This window comes from Panthera leo, chromosome F2 (assembly GCF_018350215.1).
Source record: "Panthera leo isolate Ple1 chromosome F2, P.leo_Ple1_pat1.1, whole genome shotgun sequence".
Lineage (NCBI taxonomy): Eukaryota > Metazoa > Chordata > Mammalia > Carnivora > Felidae > Panthera > Panthera leo.
Genome location: NC_056695.1, coordinates 82,915,505 through 82,932,064, shown reverse-complemented (window position 1 = coordinate 82,932,064; position 16,560 = coordinate 82,915,505). Strand labels below are relative to the sequence as shown.

At 50.9% G+C, this 16,560-nt stretch overlaps 1 protein-coding gene across 8 annotated transcripts in view; it reads left to right on the top strand.

Annotated features, from left to right (window-relative positions):
• Positions 1-16,560, top strand: part of ARHGAP39 (Rho GTPase activating protein 39) — a 109,868-nt gene that overhangs the window by 54,875 nt on the left and 38,433 nt on the right. For 3 of the 8 annotated variants that reach the window (XM_042923918.1, XM_042923917.1, XM_042923919.1), the window contains exon 3: positions 11,128-11,562. In XM_042923918.1, coding sequence (XP_042779852.1) covers positions 11,128-11,562 — 435 coding nt within the window. Of the gene's footprint in view, positions 1-8,662; positions 9,514-11,127; positions 11,563-16,560 lie in introns of those variants that run through there. The other 5 variants (XM_042923920.1, XM_042923921.1, XM_042923922.1 and 2 more) reach the window with 4 other exon arrangements.

Here is a 16,560-nt window from a genome sequence, read left to right as displayed (position 1 = left end):
AGCACCAGCTGTGACCTGGGAAGCCTCCGCTCCTCCCCGCTACCTTCTGTGGCGAGCACCCCACCATGCAACCCCTGCTTCGACCTGCCAGGCTCCCCTGAAGTGGCAGTCCTTTTTTTTCAATGATACACAGTTCACATAAATTAATTTACCCTTCAAAGTGTACAATGTTTTTAGTACATTCGAGAAGTTACGCAGCCATCACCACTGTCTGCGTTTTTACGACCCCACCAAGAAACCCCTTTGGCAGCTGACCCCACCCCGCCCCCCGCCCCAGCCCTGGCAACCACTAATCTGCCATCTCCCTATGGATTTTTCTGCTCCTGACGGTTTAAATAAATGGAATCACGCAACAGGTAGTCTTTTATGACTGGCTTTTTTGACTCAAAGTAATGTTTTCAAGGTTCATCCACGTCACAGCACATCCTCTCGTGTAGCTGCACCACATGTTGATCCGTTTGTCAGGCGATGGGCATTTGTGTTGTTTCCACATTCTCTCTATTATGACTCACGCTGTGTGAACACTTCTGTGCAGGTTTCTGTTGCTCTTGGGTCAGAGAAATGCCGGGGCATGTGGTAACTTTGTCTGACTTTCTAGGAGCTGCCAGACTGTCAGAGTGGATGTACCATTTTAAGTTCCCACCGGCAGAGTATGAAGGTCGCAGTTTCTCCGTATCTCCTCCAATACTTGTCGTTATGGTTTTAAGAAATTACTGTAGCCATTCTACAGTCTCATCGGTGTGGAGTCTCATCGTGGTTGGGTTTGCCCTTCTCTGTTGCCTGTTGATGTCAAGCACCGTTTTGTGTGCTTGTTGGCTTTTTGTTTATCTTCTTTGGAGAAATGCCTCTTCAGATTTTTTGCCCATTTTTTTAATTGGGCATTTGTCTTGTAAGAGTTCTTTATGCGTTCTGGATACAAGTCCTTTATCAGATACGTGATTTGCAAATGTATTTTCCCCTTCCCCGTGGCTGTCTTTTCACTTTCTTTTCTTTTTTTTTTTTTTCTTTTTTTTTTTTTTTTGGTTTCTTCTTAACATTTATTTATTTTGAGAGACAGAGACAGAGCACGAGTGGGGGAGGGGCAGAGAGCAAGGGAGACACAGAATCCGAAGCAGGCTCCAGGCTCCGAGCTGTCGGCAGAGAGCCCGACGTGGGGCTCGAACCCACGAGCCATGAGATCATGACCTGAGCCGAAGTCAGATGCTCAACCGACTGAGCCCCCAGGCGCCCCTTCACTTTCTTAATGGTATTATTTGTAGCACAAAAGTTTTAAATTTTGATCAAGTCCAACTTATCGATTTTTCTTTTGTTGCTCATGTTTTTAGTGTCAGGTCCAAGAATCCATGGCCAAATCCACGGTCATGAAGATTTACCCCTATGTTTTCTTCCAAGATTTATAGCTTTAGCTCTTACATTTAGGTCTTTGATCCATCTTGAGTTAACTTTGTGTGGTATGAGGTAGGGGTCCAGCTTCCTTTTCTTGCATGTGCACATGCAGCTGTCCCAGCCCCATTTGTTGAAAACACTCCTTTCCCCAGTGAGTGGGTCCGGCACTTGTCATGAGAATCTGGAGGGCAGAGAATGTGCTTGGTCACTGTTGTGTCCCTTTCACCTGGTCAGTTGCCTGGCACATACCTGACGCTCATTAAGTTATTTCAGGAAATACTTACTTGAACACATCATTGTCTGCAAGTGAGTATCTCTAAGAACCGGGGAGGCTGGAAGGGCCCTCTGGGTCGACTTCGTGCGCACCACTCCCAGCACACTGAGGGCACCACAGGCCAGCTTGCCGCTCCTTTTCACTGACTCACCTCAGATACTACTGCCAGTCTGTCGCCTGCAGTGTTGGGCCTCTTCTGGCAGGGAAGCCCACAGGGGCAGTTGGAGCACAGTTCGTTGTCACATGGCTGGTGACTGCGTGTCCATGCGCCATGCCGGCCCCACGGGCCGAGCGCTGGGCATAGACAGCACTTACTCCAGCAAGGAGGTGGTTATCTCCAGGCCGCACAAAGCTCCCTCTCCCCAGCCTGCCTGGCAGGGGTCTGGGTGGGGGAGCTGAGCACTGGCCCAGCCCCAACTCTGCTGTGTCTCCTCCTTACTCCGTGCAGGGATCCTATATGCATTCTCTGCCCTCTGGCTCCCCACGGGTCTTGGTTCAATGCTGTACCCCAGGGGTGACCAGAACATTCTTCTGAAAAAGTGGGGTTCTACCCACGCACGCACAGGAGTGTGCCAAAAAGGGAACAGATGGTATTCTTTGTTTAGAGAGAGTTATAGCCATCAGATTCACTTGAAAGTGTATTTAAAGCAAAAATAAGAGTCGGTCTTGCTTCTCTAGGGCTTAGAATGTTCAGTTCAGCCCTTTGGGAGCTTTTCTGCCAGAACAGTCTTTTGGGGGCTTTTGTGGACGTTGTTCTGGTCAAATCCATCACTGTGAGGCGGGATGGGAGAGCAGCACAGCTGTGTGAGGGGCAGGGTGCAGGGACCACCGTGGGGTGGCCGCCTGGGGGCGCAAGGGTGCCGCACTTCCTCCCCTCAGGGAGCCCAGCACGCAGCCGACCTTCCATTCCCGCCCTCCAGCAGCCTCTCACCCGTCGGGGGGTCCGTGCCCCGTGCCCAACCTGACCTCGGGGCTGGCTCCTGCCTGGCCTTCCAGAAGTCTCCATCCTTGTTCCCTATGAATCAGCTTGAGTGAGATCATGTCAGCCCTGCCGAGAGCCATTCTCAGGGTTTCTCTCTTCACTCAAGCAAGACTCAAGCCTCCTGCCCTGGCCCTTCACTCAAGCAAGCTCCTGCCCTGGCCTCCAGGCCTCTGCATCCAGGTGTCTTCTTGGGGGTCCCCCCACTCCGTCCCTTACTTCCTTTCCTGCCTTGGGTGGAGATAGCCCTTGGTCAGCCGGCCTGTCTTCTTTGAAGCATCTGCGGGTCCCTTTCATGCTCTTTGGCCCGTATGCATGGGTGCCTCTGAGTACAGGATGCCATCCTTTGGTGCCCCAGTATTTGCCAGGTAGCTGAGAGGAGGTGCCTGTGTAAGTGGCTCTGGGGGTGGAGGCACAAGTGGCCGACTGTCCTGTGAGGAGAGCTTGGCCAGATCAGGAAGCCGAGAGTGGGAAGTGTGAGTTTTCTGGGAGCGCGTGTTGTCCCTGGGATGGCTCAAGCCGCCGCGGGTTTCCCAGGTACGGCGACCCAATTCCCAGGGTTAGAATGTTGCTGTGTCTACACTGAGGGGAATGGCCAGCTGGCAGCCAGCCGGGTGCTGCAAGCAGGTGAAGGCAGTTGGAGCCGGGGTGAGGGTCTCTGTGCTAGGTCAAGACCTGCCTCATGGCAGGGAAGAGGGCCACTTGGCACATTCGTGTCGCGTGGAGAAGCAGGGCTGGCGCAGTCCCACTCAGTGCTGTGGGGCAGTTGGGGAAGCAGATTTTCACGTGAGCAGCAAACCGGTGGATGTGGTGGAGGATGGCCCTGGAAGGGGCAGACCGGGAGCTGATGAGGGGACTCCTGCCCCGTCTTCCACAGCCGCTGGCCTTGAGGGGCGGCTGCAGCCTGGACGGCACAGCCTGCAGGCCTGCCTCCTGTCCTCACGGTTCCGGGACATTCTCTCCCAGCCTTTGTCCCCAGGACACTCTGTTCTTCCTCACACAGGATGACTGACATGTGGTGGGTGGGGGTCGCAGGAAACCACAGAGTCCGTCCCCCGAGAGCAGCCCAGTTTGACTGCAGGCGCAAGAAGGAGGAGAGGTGGAGCTTACAAAGACAGGGGACTCCTCCCTGTGCTGGGCTCTCAAGATGTCCCTGTTGGGTGCAGTGACCCACAGCAGAGCAGCGATTCCCTGAAGGGGGTACTCGGGGTTCTGTAAGCCAGTGGCAGGGTTACCAGCCTGTATGTTGGGTGTGAAAAGTTTGTTGACGGGAGTGTGGGATGGGATGCGGGGTAGGCCGTGTGCTCATGTAGGGTGTCAAGGGGAAGCTGCACTGAAGGGACACCTCCTCGCTCTGGCTCTCTGTGGGGCAACTGAGGGATGTCTGTGGACAGGAGGGACACCTAAACTTGGGCTTCTTTGTGGGGCAGCTAAGGGACGTCTGTGGAGAGGAGAGACATCTCCACTCTGGGCTCTCTGTGAGGCAGCTGAGGGACATCTTTGGGGAGGAGGGACACCTAATCTCTGGGTTCTCTATGGGGCAGCTGAGGGACGTCTGTGGGAAGGAGTGGACAGGAGGGTGATGGGAGGCCTGGGAAGCACGCTGAGCATTTTGAAGCATCCCGTGGACAGCAAGGTGAGGGCAGGTGTGGACCCTGTGGAGACGTCGCACCGTGGGGCCAGATTTATTCCCGTAGTGCTGAGCAGCCCTGTTGCAGGCACAGAGAGGGAGCGCAGAGGAGTCAGAGTCAGAGGACAGACATCTAGGGAAACAGAGCATCCGGAGTGAGACTGGCAGGGAGAGGCCCATTAAAGATGCCTATACCGGAATCATCAGTTACAGAATCGCCGGGTTTCCAGAACCGTGAGGAACTTGCACGCGTGAGTGGAGAACGAAGGACCCTGAGGAACGACCCTGGAGAAGGACCAGCAGCTTTAACACAGATGAAGAGAGAACGAATGAAGTAGGAAGAGGGACTGAAGGGGCGATCTGGCGTGGCAGGCAAGATGGAGCGGGATGTGCAGGCTCCACAACACGAGTGAGGGCCCCGTGGGGCCCAGAAGGAGGCAGAGCATTGGGAGGTTTGCTTCAGAGTGTGGCCACGGAGGGTTTTCCAGAATTGTTTAAAGATGCCAACCTTCAGATCCAGGAGTCCCCCAGATCCTGCGTTTCACTAATTGAAAGTGAACTTGCACCTGAATATATGTCACAGTGAGTTATTTGTTCTGTTTATTTGCCAAATCGTTAACATCGTCTACAAAGACAGTTCCGTTACATTACACACAAATGACGAGAGGGCTCTTCCTTGTTTATTCCCAGGTGAATCTGTAGTAAATTGTTAGAGTCAATAGGAAAATTGAGGAAGATTACTTATACAAAAGTAATATACAGAAGCACCTGGGGGGCTCAGTTGGTTAAGCGTCTGGCTCTTGATTTTGGCTCAGGTCACGATCTCATGGTTCACGAGTTTGAGTCCCGCATCAGGCTCCGTGTTGACAGTGCAGAGCCTGCTTGGGATTCTCTCTCTCTCCCCACCGCGCTCTCTGCCCCTCCCTCACTTGCAGTCTCTCTCTCAAAATAAATTAAAAAAAAATTTTTAAGTAATGTACAAAATGTGTTTCTGTACACCATCACCAATCAGAAAATTATAAATTTAACAATGTAAAAATTGGACACTACCAGCAGGTGAGGGTGAGGAGCAAGCAGTGTTGCTGGGCGCACTTCAGGGGGGAGCAAGTCGGGGTCCTCTGGACAGTTGGTGTGCACTCCTGGGACCCGGCGTCTTACCTCTGCAGGCTTCTGCAGCCCCTGCGCAGGGCTCATGGGTGAGGATGTGCATAGCAGAGTTGTGAAACATAGTCCCAGATGGAAAACCACTCAGATGTTAAAAACATGTGACCCAGGCACCTGACTGGCTCAAGTCCACCTGAGTGGACTCTTGATCTCGGGATTGTGAGTTTGAGCCCCACGTTGGGTATAGAAATTACCTAAACAGACAAACCGACAGACAAACGTAAAAACACACGCACACAGGGGCACCTGGGTGGCTCAGTCGGTGAAGCGTCCGACTTCGGCTCAGGTCATGATCTCACAGTCCATGAGTTCGAGCCCCGCGTCGGGCTCTGTGCTGACAGCTCGGAGCCTGGAGCCTGCTTCAGATTCTGTGTCTCCTTCCCTCTCTGCCCCTCTCCTGCTCATACTCTGTCTCTCAAAAATAAATAAAAACATTAAAAAAAACACATGCACACACACAAAACCGTGTGACAGCTTCAGGCAGTGCAGCACTGTGCACTGTGCGCTTGGGCGGGCTGCAGCCAGGTAGACAGCGTCACTGGGTTTCGGTTGCAAGTGAAAGAAACGAGACACACAAAAAAATAGTTTTATTGCGTGAATGTGTGATTGAAAAATAGACACACCTCAAAAAATTTGTTTAGGGTTATCTTCAAAGATGTTTGGACTAAAAAAAAAAAAAAAAAAAGATGTTTGGACTATAAAAGCAAGGAAAACGGTTGCCTTAAAACTCAGGATCGTGGTGTCCTCGGGGCGAACAGGTGTGATGTGGCTGTGTCTTGGATGCTGCCTCGTTTTATTTGTTGGTGAGTGATGGCGACACCAGTGTTGAATCATAATTGCTCATTAAACTTATCTCTGTGTTTTGTACATTTGTCTGTATATGTTATATGTCCCGATTTTGTTTTTAAAAAGAACGTGCTCCGCAAAACAATTAACGTGATTCATCACATCAATAAAAGGACAAGAACCGTATGATCCTCTCAGTAGATGCAGGGAAAGCATTTGACAAAATACAGCATCCTTTCTTGATAAAAATCTCAAGAGAGTAGGGCTAGAAGGAGCATACCTCAAGATCATAAAAGCCATATGTGAACGACCCAACGTTAATATCATCCTCAATGGGGGAAAAACTGAGAGCTTTCCCCCTAAGGTCAGGAACAAGACAGGGATGTCCACTCTCCCCACTGTTACTCAACATAGTATTGGAAGTCTTAGCCTCTGCAGTCAGACAACACAAAGAAATAAAAGACATCCAAATCGCCCAGGAGGAGGTCAAACTTTCACTCTTCACAGATGACATGACACTCTATATGGAAAACCCAAAAGATTCCACCAAAAAACTTCTAGAATTGAGCCATGAATCCAGCAAAGTTGCAGGGTATAAAATCAACGCACAGAAATCGGTTGCACTCCTGTACACCAACAATGAAGCGACTGAAAGAGAAATCAAGGAATCAATCCCATTTACAGTTGCACCAAAAACCATAAAGTACCTAGGAATAAATCTAAGCAAAGAGGTGAAAAATCTATATGCTGAAAACTATAGAAAGCTTATGAGACATTGAAGAAGACACAATAAAATGGAGAAAGATTCCATGCTCCTGGGTAGGAAGAACAAATACTGTTAAAATGTCAGTACTACCCAAAGCAATCTACATAGTCAATGCAATCCCTATCAAAATAGCACCAGCATTCTTCACAGAGCTAGAACAAACAATCCTAAGATTTGTATGGCACCAGAAAAGACCCCGAATAGCCAAAGCAGTCTTCAGAAAGAAAACCAAAGCAGGAGGCATCACAATCCCAGACTTCAAGCTATACTACAAAGCTGTCATCATTAATACAGTATGGTACTGGCACAAGAACAGACACTCAGATCAATGAAACAGAATAGAGAACCCAGAAATGGACCCACAAACGTATGGCCAACTAATCTTTGGCAAAGCAGGAAAGAATATCCGATGGAATAAAGACAGTCTCTTCAGCAAGTGGGCTGGGAAAACTGGACAGCACATGCAGAAGAATGAATCTGGACCACTTTCTTACACCAGACACAAAAATAACATCAAAATGGATGAAAGGCCTAAATGTAAGGAAGCCACCAAAATCCTCGAAGAGAAAACAGGCAAAAACCTCTTTGATCTTGCTCGCAGCAACTTCTTACTCAACACGTCTCTGGAGGCAAGGGAAACCAAAGCAAAAATGAACTACTGGGACCTCATCAAGATAAAAACCTTCTGCACAGCGAAGGAAACAATCAGCAAAACTAAAAGGCAACCGACAGAATGGGAGAAGATATTTGCAAATGACATATCAGATAAAGGGTTAGTATCCAAAATCTAGAAAGAACTTATCGAACTCAACACCCAAAAAACAAATAATCCAGTGAAGAAATGGGCAAAAGACGTGAATAGACACATCTCCAAAGAAGACATCCAGATGGCCAACCGACACATGAAAAAATGCTTATCATCACTCATCATCAGGGAAATACAAATCAAAACCACAGCGAGATACCACTTTATACCTGTCAGAGTGGCTAACATTAACAACTCAGTCAACAACAGATGTTGGTGAGGATGCAGAGAAAGAGGATCTCTTTTGCATTGTTGGTGGCAATGCAAGCTGGTGCAGCCGCTCTGGAAAACAGTCTGGAGGTTCCTCAAAAAACTAAAAATAGAACTACCCTATGACCCAGCAATTGCACTACTAGGCATTTATCCAAGGGATACAGGTGTGCTGTTTCGAAGGGACACATGCACCCCATGTTTATAGCAGCACTATCGACAAGAGGCAAAGTATGGAAAGAGCCCACATGTCCATCGATGGATGAATGGATAAAGATGTGGTTCATGTATACGATGGAGTATTACTCGGCAAACAAAAAGAATGAAATCTTGCCATTGGCAACTACGTGGATGGAGCTGGAGGTTATTATGCTAAGTGAAATTAGTCAGAGAAAGACAAAAACCATACGACTTCACTCATATGAGGACTTTAAGAGACAAAACAGAGGAACATGAGGGAAGGAAAACAAAAATAATGTAAAAACAGGGAAGGGGACAAAGCATAAGAGACTCATAAATATGGAGAACAAACTGAGGGTTACTGGAGGGGTTGTGGGAGGGGGGATGGGCTAAATGGGTAAGGGGCATTAAGGAATCTATTCCTGAAATCATGCTGCACTATATGCTAACTAATTTGGATGTAAATTTTTAAAAATAAAAAATAAAAGACAATAAAAAGAACATGCGATTTACAATAGTGTGTATGCATGAAGCCTAGGAATAAATCTGATGAAAGATGTGCGCATCCTTTAAGGGAGACCTGGATGAGTGGGTACACGGTTTGGGTGGAAGGCACGTCTAACCCTCCTGCGGTGGACCCAGCAGAGGTGCCGACAGGCTGATTCGAGGGTTTGTGGGCAAGAGCAAGGGCCAGGAATAGGCAAGACACACCTGAAGAGGAAGCGGGGACCTCAGAAGTGCAGACTGCCCACGGCTGTCGTGGTGAGGACACCAGGGTGCTGGTCAGATTCACACCGACCCACAGAGCCAGCAGCACACTCAGACGCGGTCCGTCGTGGAGGGAAGGGTGCCGCGTGCAGTAGGAAGATCACCAGAACCCGGCCCTGCAGACACCTTGCACCTGAACACCCAGGCTGCAAAAGCAAATGTCTGTTGTTTGTGTGCTGCCCGCTCCGCCGTGTTCTGTTACAGCACCCTCCGTGGCCACGATGGTTTCAAAACAAAAAGTTAAAACTTTGAAAGTGAAACGGGGCGATCAGTCGTAGAGGCCCCACTGGCCTCCCTTGGAGGTGAGGTGCAGCCTGTGGGCCCCGTGAGAAGGGGGTGGCCCCATGCTGTGGGTTCAGACTCACCCAGCCATCTACTGGCGTCCCCTTTCCCTGGAGCAGCAGTCTGGGCTCGATCCCCCTGGCACCTCCTGGCACCCACAGGACGGATGGGTCCTCCTCCATCGTCCAGATGGCTGCTCTTTATCCTTCTCTCGAGACAGAACGGCGCACACCATGGCCTCACCACCTTCCCTGTCTGCTCCTGGCTTCCCTCTGCTGTTCAGGTGAGGTGAAGTCAGGTCAGGAGGGCTGTCCACTTGCTCCCCGCCCCCCTTTCTCTCATGAGCCCTGCTGCTTACACCTCGCCCGCACCATCTGGCCCTTCTGTGGAGACCCACGAGCCGGTCCCGCATCTGGCCCCGCCGTGCTCCCTTCTCTCTCTGCCCGCCCTCCTCCCTGCCCCCCTCCAGCTCTCCGCCTCCTGCCTCTGAGGCAGTGACATCCTCGTGTGCCCCACAGCGGTGCCCCATCCCTTCCTCGCAGACTGCCTCCACACTGTGCTGTGCCGGGCACCCACACCCAGGTGCTGGCTGAGATGGGGACCCAGGACCCGCCTGGCCCTCCCCACTGGCTTCCGGAAGCATCTGCTGACCCTGAAAGAGGCCACAGAGCCTCAGTGCTGCTGGGAGTACACAGTAAGTTATGTGGCTCACGCTCCTCCCAGTATGGGGAGTCCAGTCCTGAGAGAGCGAGCCCCCCTGTGCTCCCAGCTGGAGGCCTCCCAACTACCCCAGCAGTAATGAGGGTTGTGCCCATCACAGGGTTCTGGAGCAGTGGAAAGACTCACAGACACAGAACCTCCACACGGCAGAGAGGTCTGTGGCATTTAAAGGGTTGTTAATTGGTGTGAAAACTGGAAGCAGAATAAAAATGTGCCAGATGTCAGCCAGACACAGCCTGATATCACACATACAGGCATTAAAATTGCCTTATTCATGGGGCACCAGGGTGGCTCAGTCGGTTGAGTGTCCAACTCTTGATTTCAACTCAGGTCATGATCTCGGGGTCATGGGATTGAGCCCTGTGTCAGATTCTCTGCTGAACGTGGAGCCTGCTTGGGATTCTCTCTCTCCCTCTGCTCCTCTCCCCTGCTTGAGTTCTCTCTCTCTCTCTCTCTCTCTCCAAAATAAAAAATAGCAATAAAATGTCCTTGTTCTGAATAGCTTCAGTTTGCATACCTTGTTTTCCAAGTCCTCTTTTGCATTAAAAAAACTTAGCAGGATGAAAGCTGTATCCTTGGGGTGGGTGGGGGCACCCTGGGGGCCCCTGGAGGAAATGGCTCCAGAGCACCAAGGCACATCCCAGCTGGGCCCACTATAGAGACGAGGGTGTCCACTCCTGCTGCAGGCGGATGGACAGACTGAGAGCAGCCAGGCTGTGTCCAGGTTCCTCCGAGGCCAGCTTGGCACAAGACTCCCCAGAGGGCTCCTGGGGGCTGGACAGTAGTGAGCATGTGGAAAATCTGGAGTGGGACGTCAGTTTGGCTTGGGTTTCTTGTATAAGTGATAGGATTTCTTGTATTTGGGAGCCAGTGGTGTGAGAAGGGGTCTGATACTGGGTGCGAGGGTCTACAGACCACGCCCCCCCCCCCCCGCCATTGGGTGGACCACGCAGCAGCTGGACTGTGCAGTAGCTAGGGACACAGGGGGCACCGCTTGAGGTGCAGTGGGCCTGGGGTTGGAGGCAGCCCTCTTCTCCACTCCAACCTCCCTGTCCTGGGCCAGGCTGCAGGAGCCCCTTGAGCCCTGAGGCCGGGACCCCCCTCTAGCCAGGCTGCAGGAACCCCTTGTCCACGGAAGCCAGCGTACCCCGCTGACACCCCTTTTGCTCTTTCTCAGGCTGGAGTGGGTGGAGATCATCGAGCCGCGCACCCGAGAGCGCATGTATGCCAACCTGGTCACGGGCGAGTGCGTGTGGGACCCTCCTGCCGGCGTCCGCATCAAGCGCACCAGCGAGAACCAGTGGTGGGAGCTGTTTGACCCCAACACTTCCCGCTTCTACTACTACAACGCCAGCACTCAGCGCACCGTGTGGCACCGGCCGCAGGACTGTGACATCATCCCCCTGGCCAAGCTGCAGACCCTGAAGCAGAACACGGAGTCACCCCGTGCCTCGGCGGAGAACAGCCCCGGGCGGGGCAGCAGCGTCAGCCACGAGGGCAGCACCAGCTCCTCCCTGGAGCCCGAGCTGGACGCCGGCGAGAAGGTGCAGGAGCCTTTGGGGAGGGCCAGCCGGCAGGCCGCTTTCGGGGCTCTGAAGGAAGAGAGCAGCAGGTGAGGCGGGTGGGTGGCCAGACCCTCAAGTGCCAGGTGGGGCCCGAACCTCATGCAAACAGCTGCCTGCACCAGCTGCCACCCTTGCCCCCAGAATGCTCTCGTCTCCGTTTGGCAAGAGCCTCTGCTGGGGATGCGGAGGGCCAAGGTCTGTCCCCTGCTGGGCGGCCTCTGGAGGGATGGGGGCTGCCACGCTTGTCTTTTCCAGACAGGGTTGTCAGGAGGCATTGGGCCGGGGCTCTTCTGGCTAATGACTGTGAGATCATTGGGTTCTGTCCACTGTGGGAAGCATGAATATGGCATCAGCACCCCCCAGATGTGCCCTGTATCCCAGGTGCCCCACACCCCAGGGCCCACACCCAGCAGGCGCTGCTCCAAGCCTGGAACTCAGGGAGCCAAGTCCAGAAGGCATGGTTGGTCAGGAAGATGATGGGACGGTGTGTGCCCTGGTGACAATGAGGTGACAAACCAGGGAGGATGTAGGGATGCGATATTGGCCTTGGAGGCCAGGCAGGGACAGGGAGGTAGCAATGGGGCAGGCAGGGCCAAAGGCCGGGCAGGCTGCTTCCACTCAAGGACAGTGGAAACCACAAAGTGACCAAACGTGGTTTATGCCTCAAGGTCCATGTTGCTCCTGTGGAAAGGATGTCCAAGGGGCCAAGGGTGGAAACAGGGCTGGTTGGCAGCCATTGGCAGGAACTGGACATTCCATTCCTTTGTGGCATGGTCAGGTGGGTGTGCCAGCAGATTTGGGGTGCTCTTTGGGGCCGGACAGCTAGCTGTGGTGCTCCTACATGGCTGGGGAAGATGGGGCACGTACAGGGGTCAGACCAGTGTGGATGCTGGTGCTGGGGGGCAGAAATTTCCTTCTTTCCTCCCAGGATTCTTCCAGATGGGTTAGGAATTAAATTGACAGAACATAGATTAACGGGAGAAAAAATAAAGTTTTATTTGGTGCACACAGAGGTCCAGTAATGAAATTGAGACCCCAGGAAATAACCAAGGCAGTAGTTTTTATATATTTTAGGCAAAGAGACAATAAATTTGTGAGGAATTGATAGGCTAAAACAGACTTTTGCAGGGTGCGTGAGTGGCTCTGTTGGTTAAGCGTCAGTTAAGCATCTGACTCTTGATCTTGGCTCGGGTCATGATCTTACGGTTGGTGAGTTCAAGCCCCACGTCAGGTTCTATGCTGACAGCTCAGAGCCTGGAGCTTCGGATTCTGTGTCTCCCTCTCTCTCTCTGCCCCTCCCCTACTCACACTCTGTCTCTCTCCCACTCTCAAAATAAATAAGTAAACAGAAAAAGAGAAAGAGAAAAAGAAAAAGAGATCTTTGGGAGCTTTGCCAGTGAGGAATTCTAAGCACAACGTGAGCTGGGGTAGTGGATTAGTGAAAACACCAACAGGGTTTATTTCTCCAGCTTTCTCAGGTATGAAGCCCATATCTCTGGTGATAAGGGTGTCTTTTTACTTCTTAGTACAGGGAGGGCATTTTTCATGTGGGAGGTTTACTTCCTGCTCTCAGGAGACAGAGGTGTGTCTGATGACCTTGCACCGGGGTTTCTCAAGTACCTTCGGTGCAAAAATAATAATCAGTTTGCCATCGTGGTACATTTTGAGGTGGCCTGCCCTGGGCCCTTGCACTGGACACACCAGAGGTCAGAGGCCAAAGAGGCAGTGGCCAGGTGGCATGAGGAGGTTCAGAGGGGCTTTTGGGGGTTGTCCCCAGAAAATGGCGCTTCCGCTGGTGAGGTTGAGGAACCCCAGGCATGAGCACTGTGGAGAAAGCAGACGGGTGCGTGGGCTCCACCTCTGGCTCCCTGAGGCCCACGCTGTGCAGCAGCCCAAAGGCCTGCCTGAGCTCTCTCCGACCCAGCAGCTCCAGCAGCCTCTGGGCTCATCAGATAAAGTCTCACTTTTATTGGATTGTGGTGCTTTTGAACTCTTTATCCTATTGGTTGCTGACTCATCTCTGTAATTAGGTGGACAGATTGGATTCTTTTTAGGATTCTGTTCACAAATGTGTCTGTCACCCACACTCTGGGCACCGACTGGAGAAGCGGGCCACCCTTCTCTGCCCTGCACCCTGCTACCTGCTGGGGGCCGGAGTATCCTTTCCAAAAGTTCCTTGGATGTTCTGTGGGGTTGTGGGGTTACTGGGTCAGTGTGGGGCCAGGATTTCTACAAGAAGCCCTCTTTGATTTGGAGTACAACTGCGTTGAGTTTATGGGTCAGTTTAGGGGAAATGGGTGTCTCCATTGTCTTGTCTTCTCCCACGTTAAGATGGTATGTGTTACACTTCTCTCCACAAAGGGCTTGCATGTTTTTTTTTTTTTTTTTTTTTTTTTAAATTTTTTTTAACGTTTATTTATTTTGGAGACAGAGAGAGACAGAGCATGAACGGGGGAGGGTCAGAGAGAGAGAGGGAGACACAGAATCCGAAACAGGCTCCAGGCTCTGAGCTCTGAGCTGTCAGCACAGAGCCCGACGCGGGGCTCGAACTCACGGACCGTGAGATCATGACCTGAGCCGAAGTCAGCCGCTTAACCGACTGAGCCACCCAGGCGCCCCTAGGGCTTGCATGTTTTTTAAGGTTTATTTCCAAGTGCTTTATCTATTTTATATTTCTTTTTTCTTTGTTTTTTGAGATGTTTATTTATTTTTGAGAGAGAGTGAGAGTGGGGTAGGGGCAGAGAGGGGCGGGGGCAGAGGATCCAAAGTGGGCTGTGTGCTGACAGCATCAAGCCTGATGTGGGGCTCGAACTCGTGAACCACAAGATTGCGATCCGAGCCGAGTCGGATGCTCAACCGCCGAGCCACCCAGGTGCCCCTACATTTCTTTTTAAAGTCCTGCTTGGGGTGCCTGCATGGCTCAGTCCGTTAAGGATCTGACTCTTGATTTTGGCTCAGGTCGTGATCTCATGGTTCGTGACATCGAGCCCCGCGTCAGGCTCTGTGCTGACAGCACGGAGCCTGCTTGGGATTCTCTCTCCCTCTGCCCCTCCTGGACACTTGCACGTACACTTGTTCTCTCTCTCTCTCTCTCTCTCTCTCTCTCTCTCTCAAAATAAATAAACTTAAAAAGTAAAAATAAAAAAGTCCTGTCTTCTCCTCATTCCTGGAGCATACATACAGATTGTTATATATCAGTCTTATTTCTGGGCTCTTGCTGATCTAACACCAGGCCTGGCCTTGTCCCAGCGCTCAGGCTGCATACCTATACCTGTGATGCTGTGACACTGTCAGGCATAGAAAGTCCACCTTCTACTGTCAGGTTCTTTACTGTGAGTGGATGTACCATTTTACCAAGTATTCTTTTTGAGTCTATTGATATCAGTGTCATAGGTTGAACTGTGTCTTCCCCCAAGAGATATGTTGAAGTCCTAACCCCCAGGACCCCAGGATGGGCCCTTATTTGGAAATAGGTCTCTTCAGATGTAGTTAGTAGAGTTGTGATGACGTCACATTGGAGGAGGGTGGGCCTGAGGTAGGACCCGTGTCCTAGTGAGAACAGAGACACGAGGAGAACACCCTTGGCAATGGAGCCAGAGACAGACGGATGCGTCTGCAAGCCAGGGGACGCCCAGGGTCGCCAGCACTACCAGGAGCCAGAGAAAGGCCGGGAGTGGTCAGAAGGAACCAGCCCTGCCCACAGCCAGAGCTTGGACTTTCAGCCTCCAGAACTGGGAGAGAATGACTTTCTGTTGTTTTAAGCTGCCAGTTTGCTGCGCTTTGTTACAGCAGGCCCGGGACCCAGCCGCAGTCAGCATTTAATTCTATGTTTCTTGCATTCCTAGAACACCCGGTCTATGTCATTTTCAAAATAGATTCAGATTGCTAATATTTTTTTGAGGCTTTTTCCTGTGTTGATAGGTAAAACTGGCCTGTCCTTTCCTTCTTGTGTGTTTGGGAGCGTGTCCTCTCAAACGCCCTGCTTCCAGGTTGTCTGGCTGCACACTTACACACCACCTGGGCCTGTGGCTGGGTGAATACGTTTTTAACTACTGATTCAGTGTCTTTAATATGCACAGGAATATGCAGGTTTTTGGACATCTCAAATCCAAGTTTATAAAGTGGTTTTTTTTTTTATATTTGAGAGAGAGAGGGCGCAAGTGAGCAAGGAAGTGGGGGGGTGGAGAGAGAGAGAGAGAGAGAGAGAGAGAGAGGGAGAGAGAGAGAGAGAGAGAATGAGAACATCATGCAGGCTCCACACTGTAAGTGTAGAGCCCAGTGTGGGGTTTAAACCCATGAACCTTGAGATCATGACCTGAGCCAAAATCAAGAGTCAGACACTTAACTGACAGAGCCACTCAGGTGTCCCCAATGGTCGATCTTTTCTGACTTAAAATTTTTTTTAAGTAATCTCTACACCCAACATGAGACTCAATTTCATGACCCCAAGATTAAGAATTGCACGCTTCACTGACTGAGCCAGCCAGGCGCCCAAAATATTTTCTGATTTTAATTAAGATTTCTTCCTTGACTTGTTCATAACTTACAAATGTCTTAATTTTCAAAACTATAGGGTTTTTTTTCCATTCTTGTTCTTTATTGCCAACTTAATTTCATTTTGGTCAGAAAGCATGGTTTTTGTTTTTATTTTTGTTTTTGAGACTTGCTGTGGCTTAAATCCTGAATTTTTGTAAATGATTTTACAAAATTTCAAAATAATTTCAAAAATATTTTCTTTTCCGTGTTAGGTCTAGGATTCGTTAGATCAAGTCTGTTGTTTGTGTTGTTGTTGTTGTTTAAGTTTATTTATTTATTTATTTTGAGTGATAGGGGCAGAGAGGGAAGGAGAGAGAGAGAGAGAGAGAGAGAGAGAGAGAGAGGGAGGGAGGGAGAGAGAGAATCCCAAGCAGGCTCTGCAGTGTCAGCTCAGAGCCAGATGCGGGGCTTGAACCCACCAACCATGAGATCATGACCTGAGCCGAAATCAAGAGTCGGCCACTTACCCAGATGTGGCTCAAACACATCAAATCTGTTGCATCAGTCAA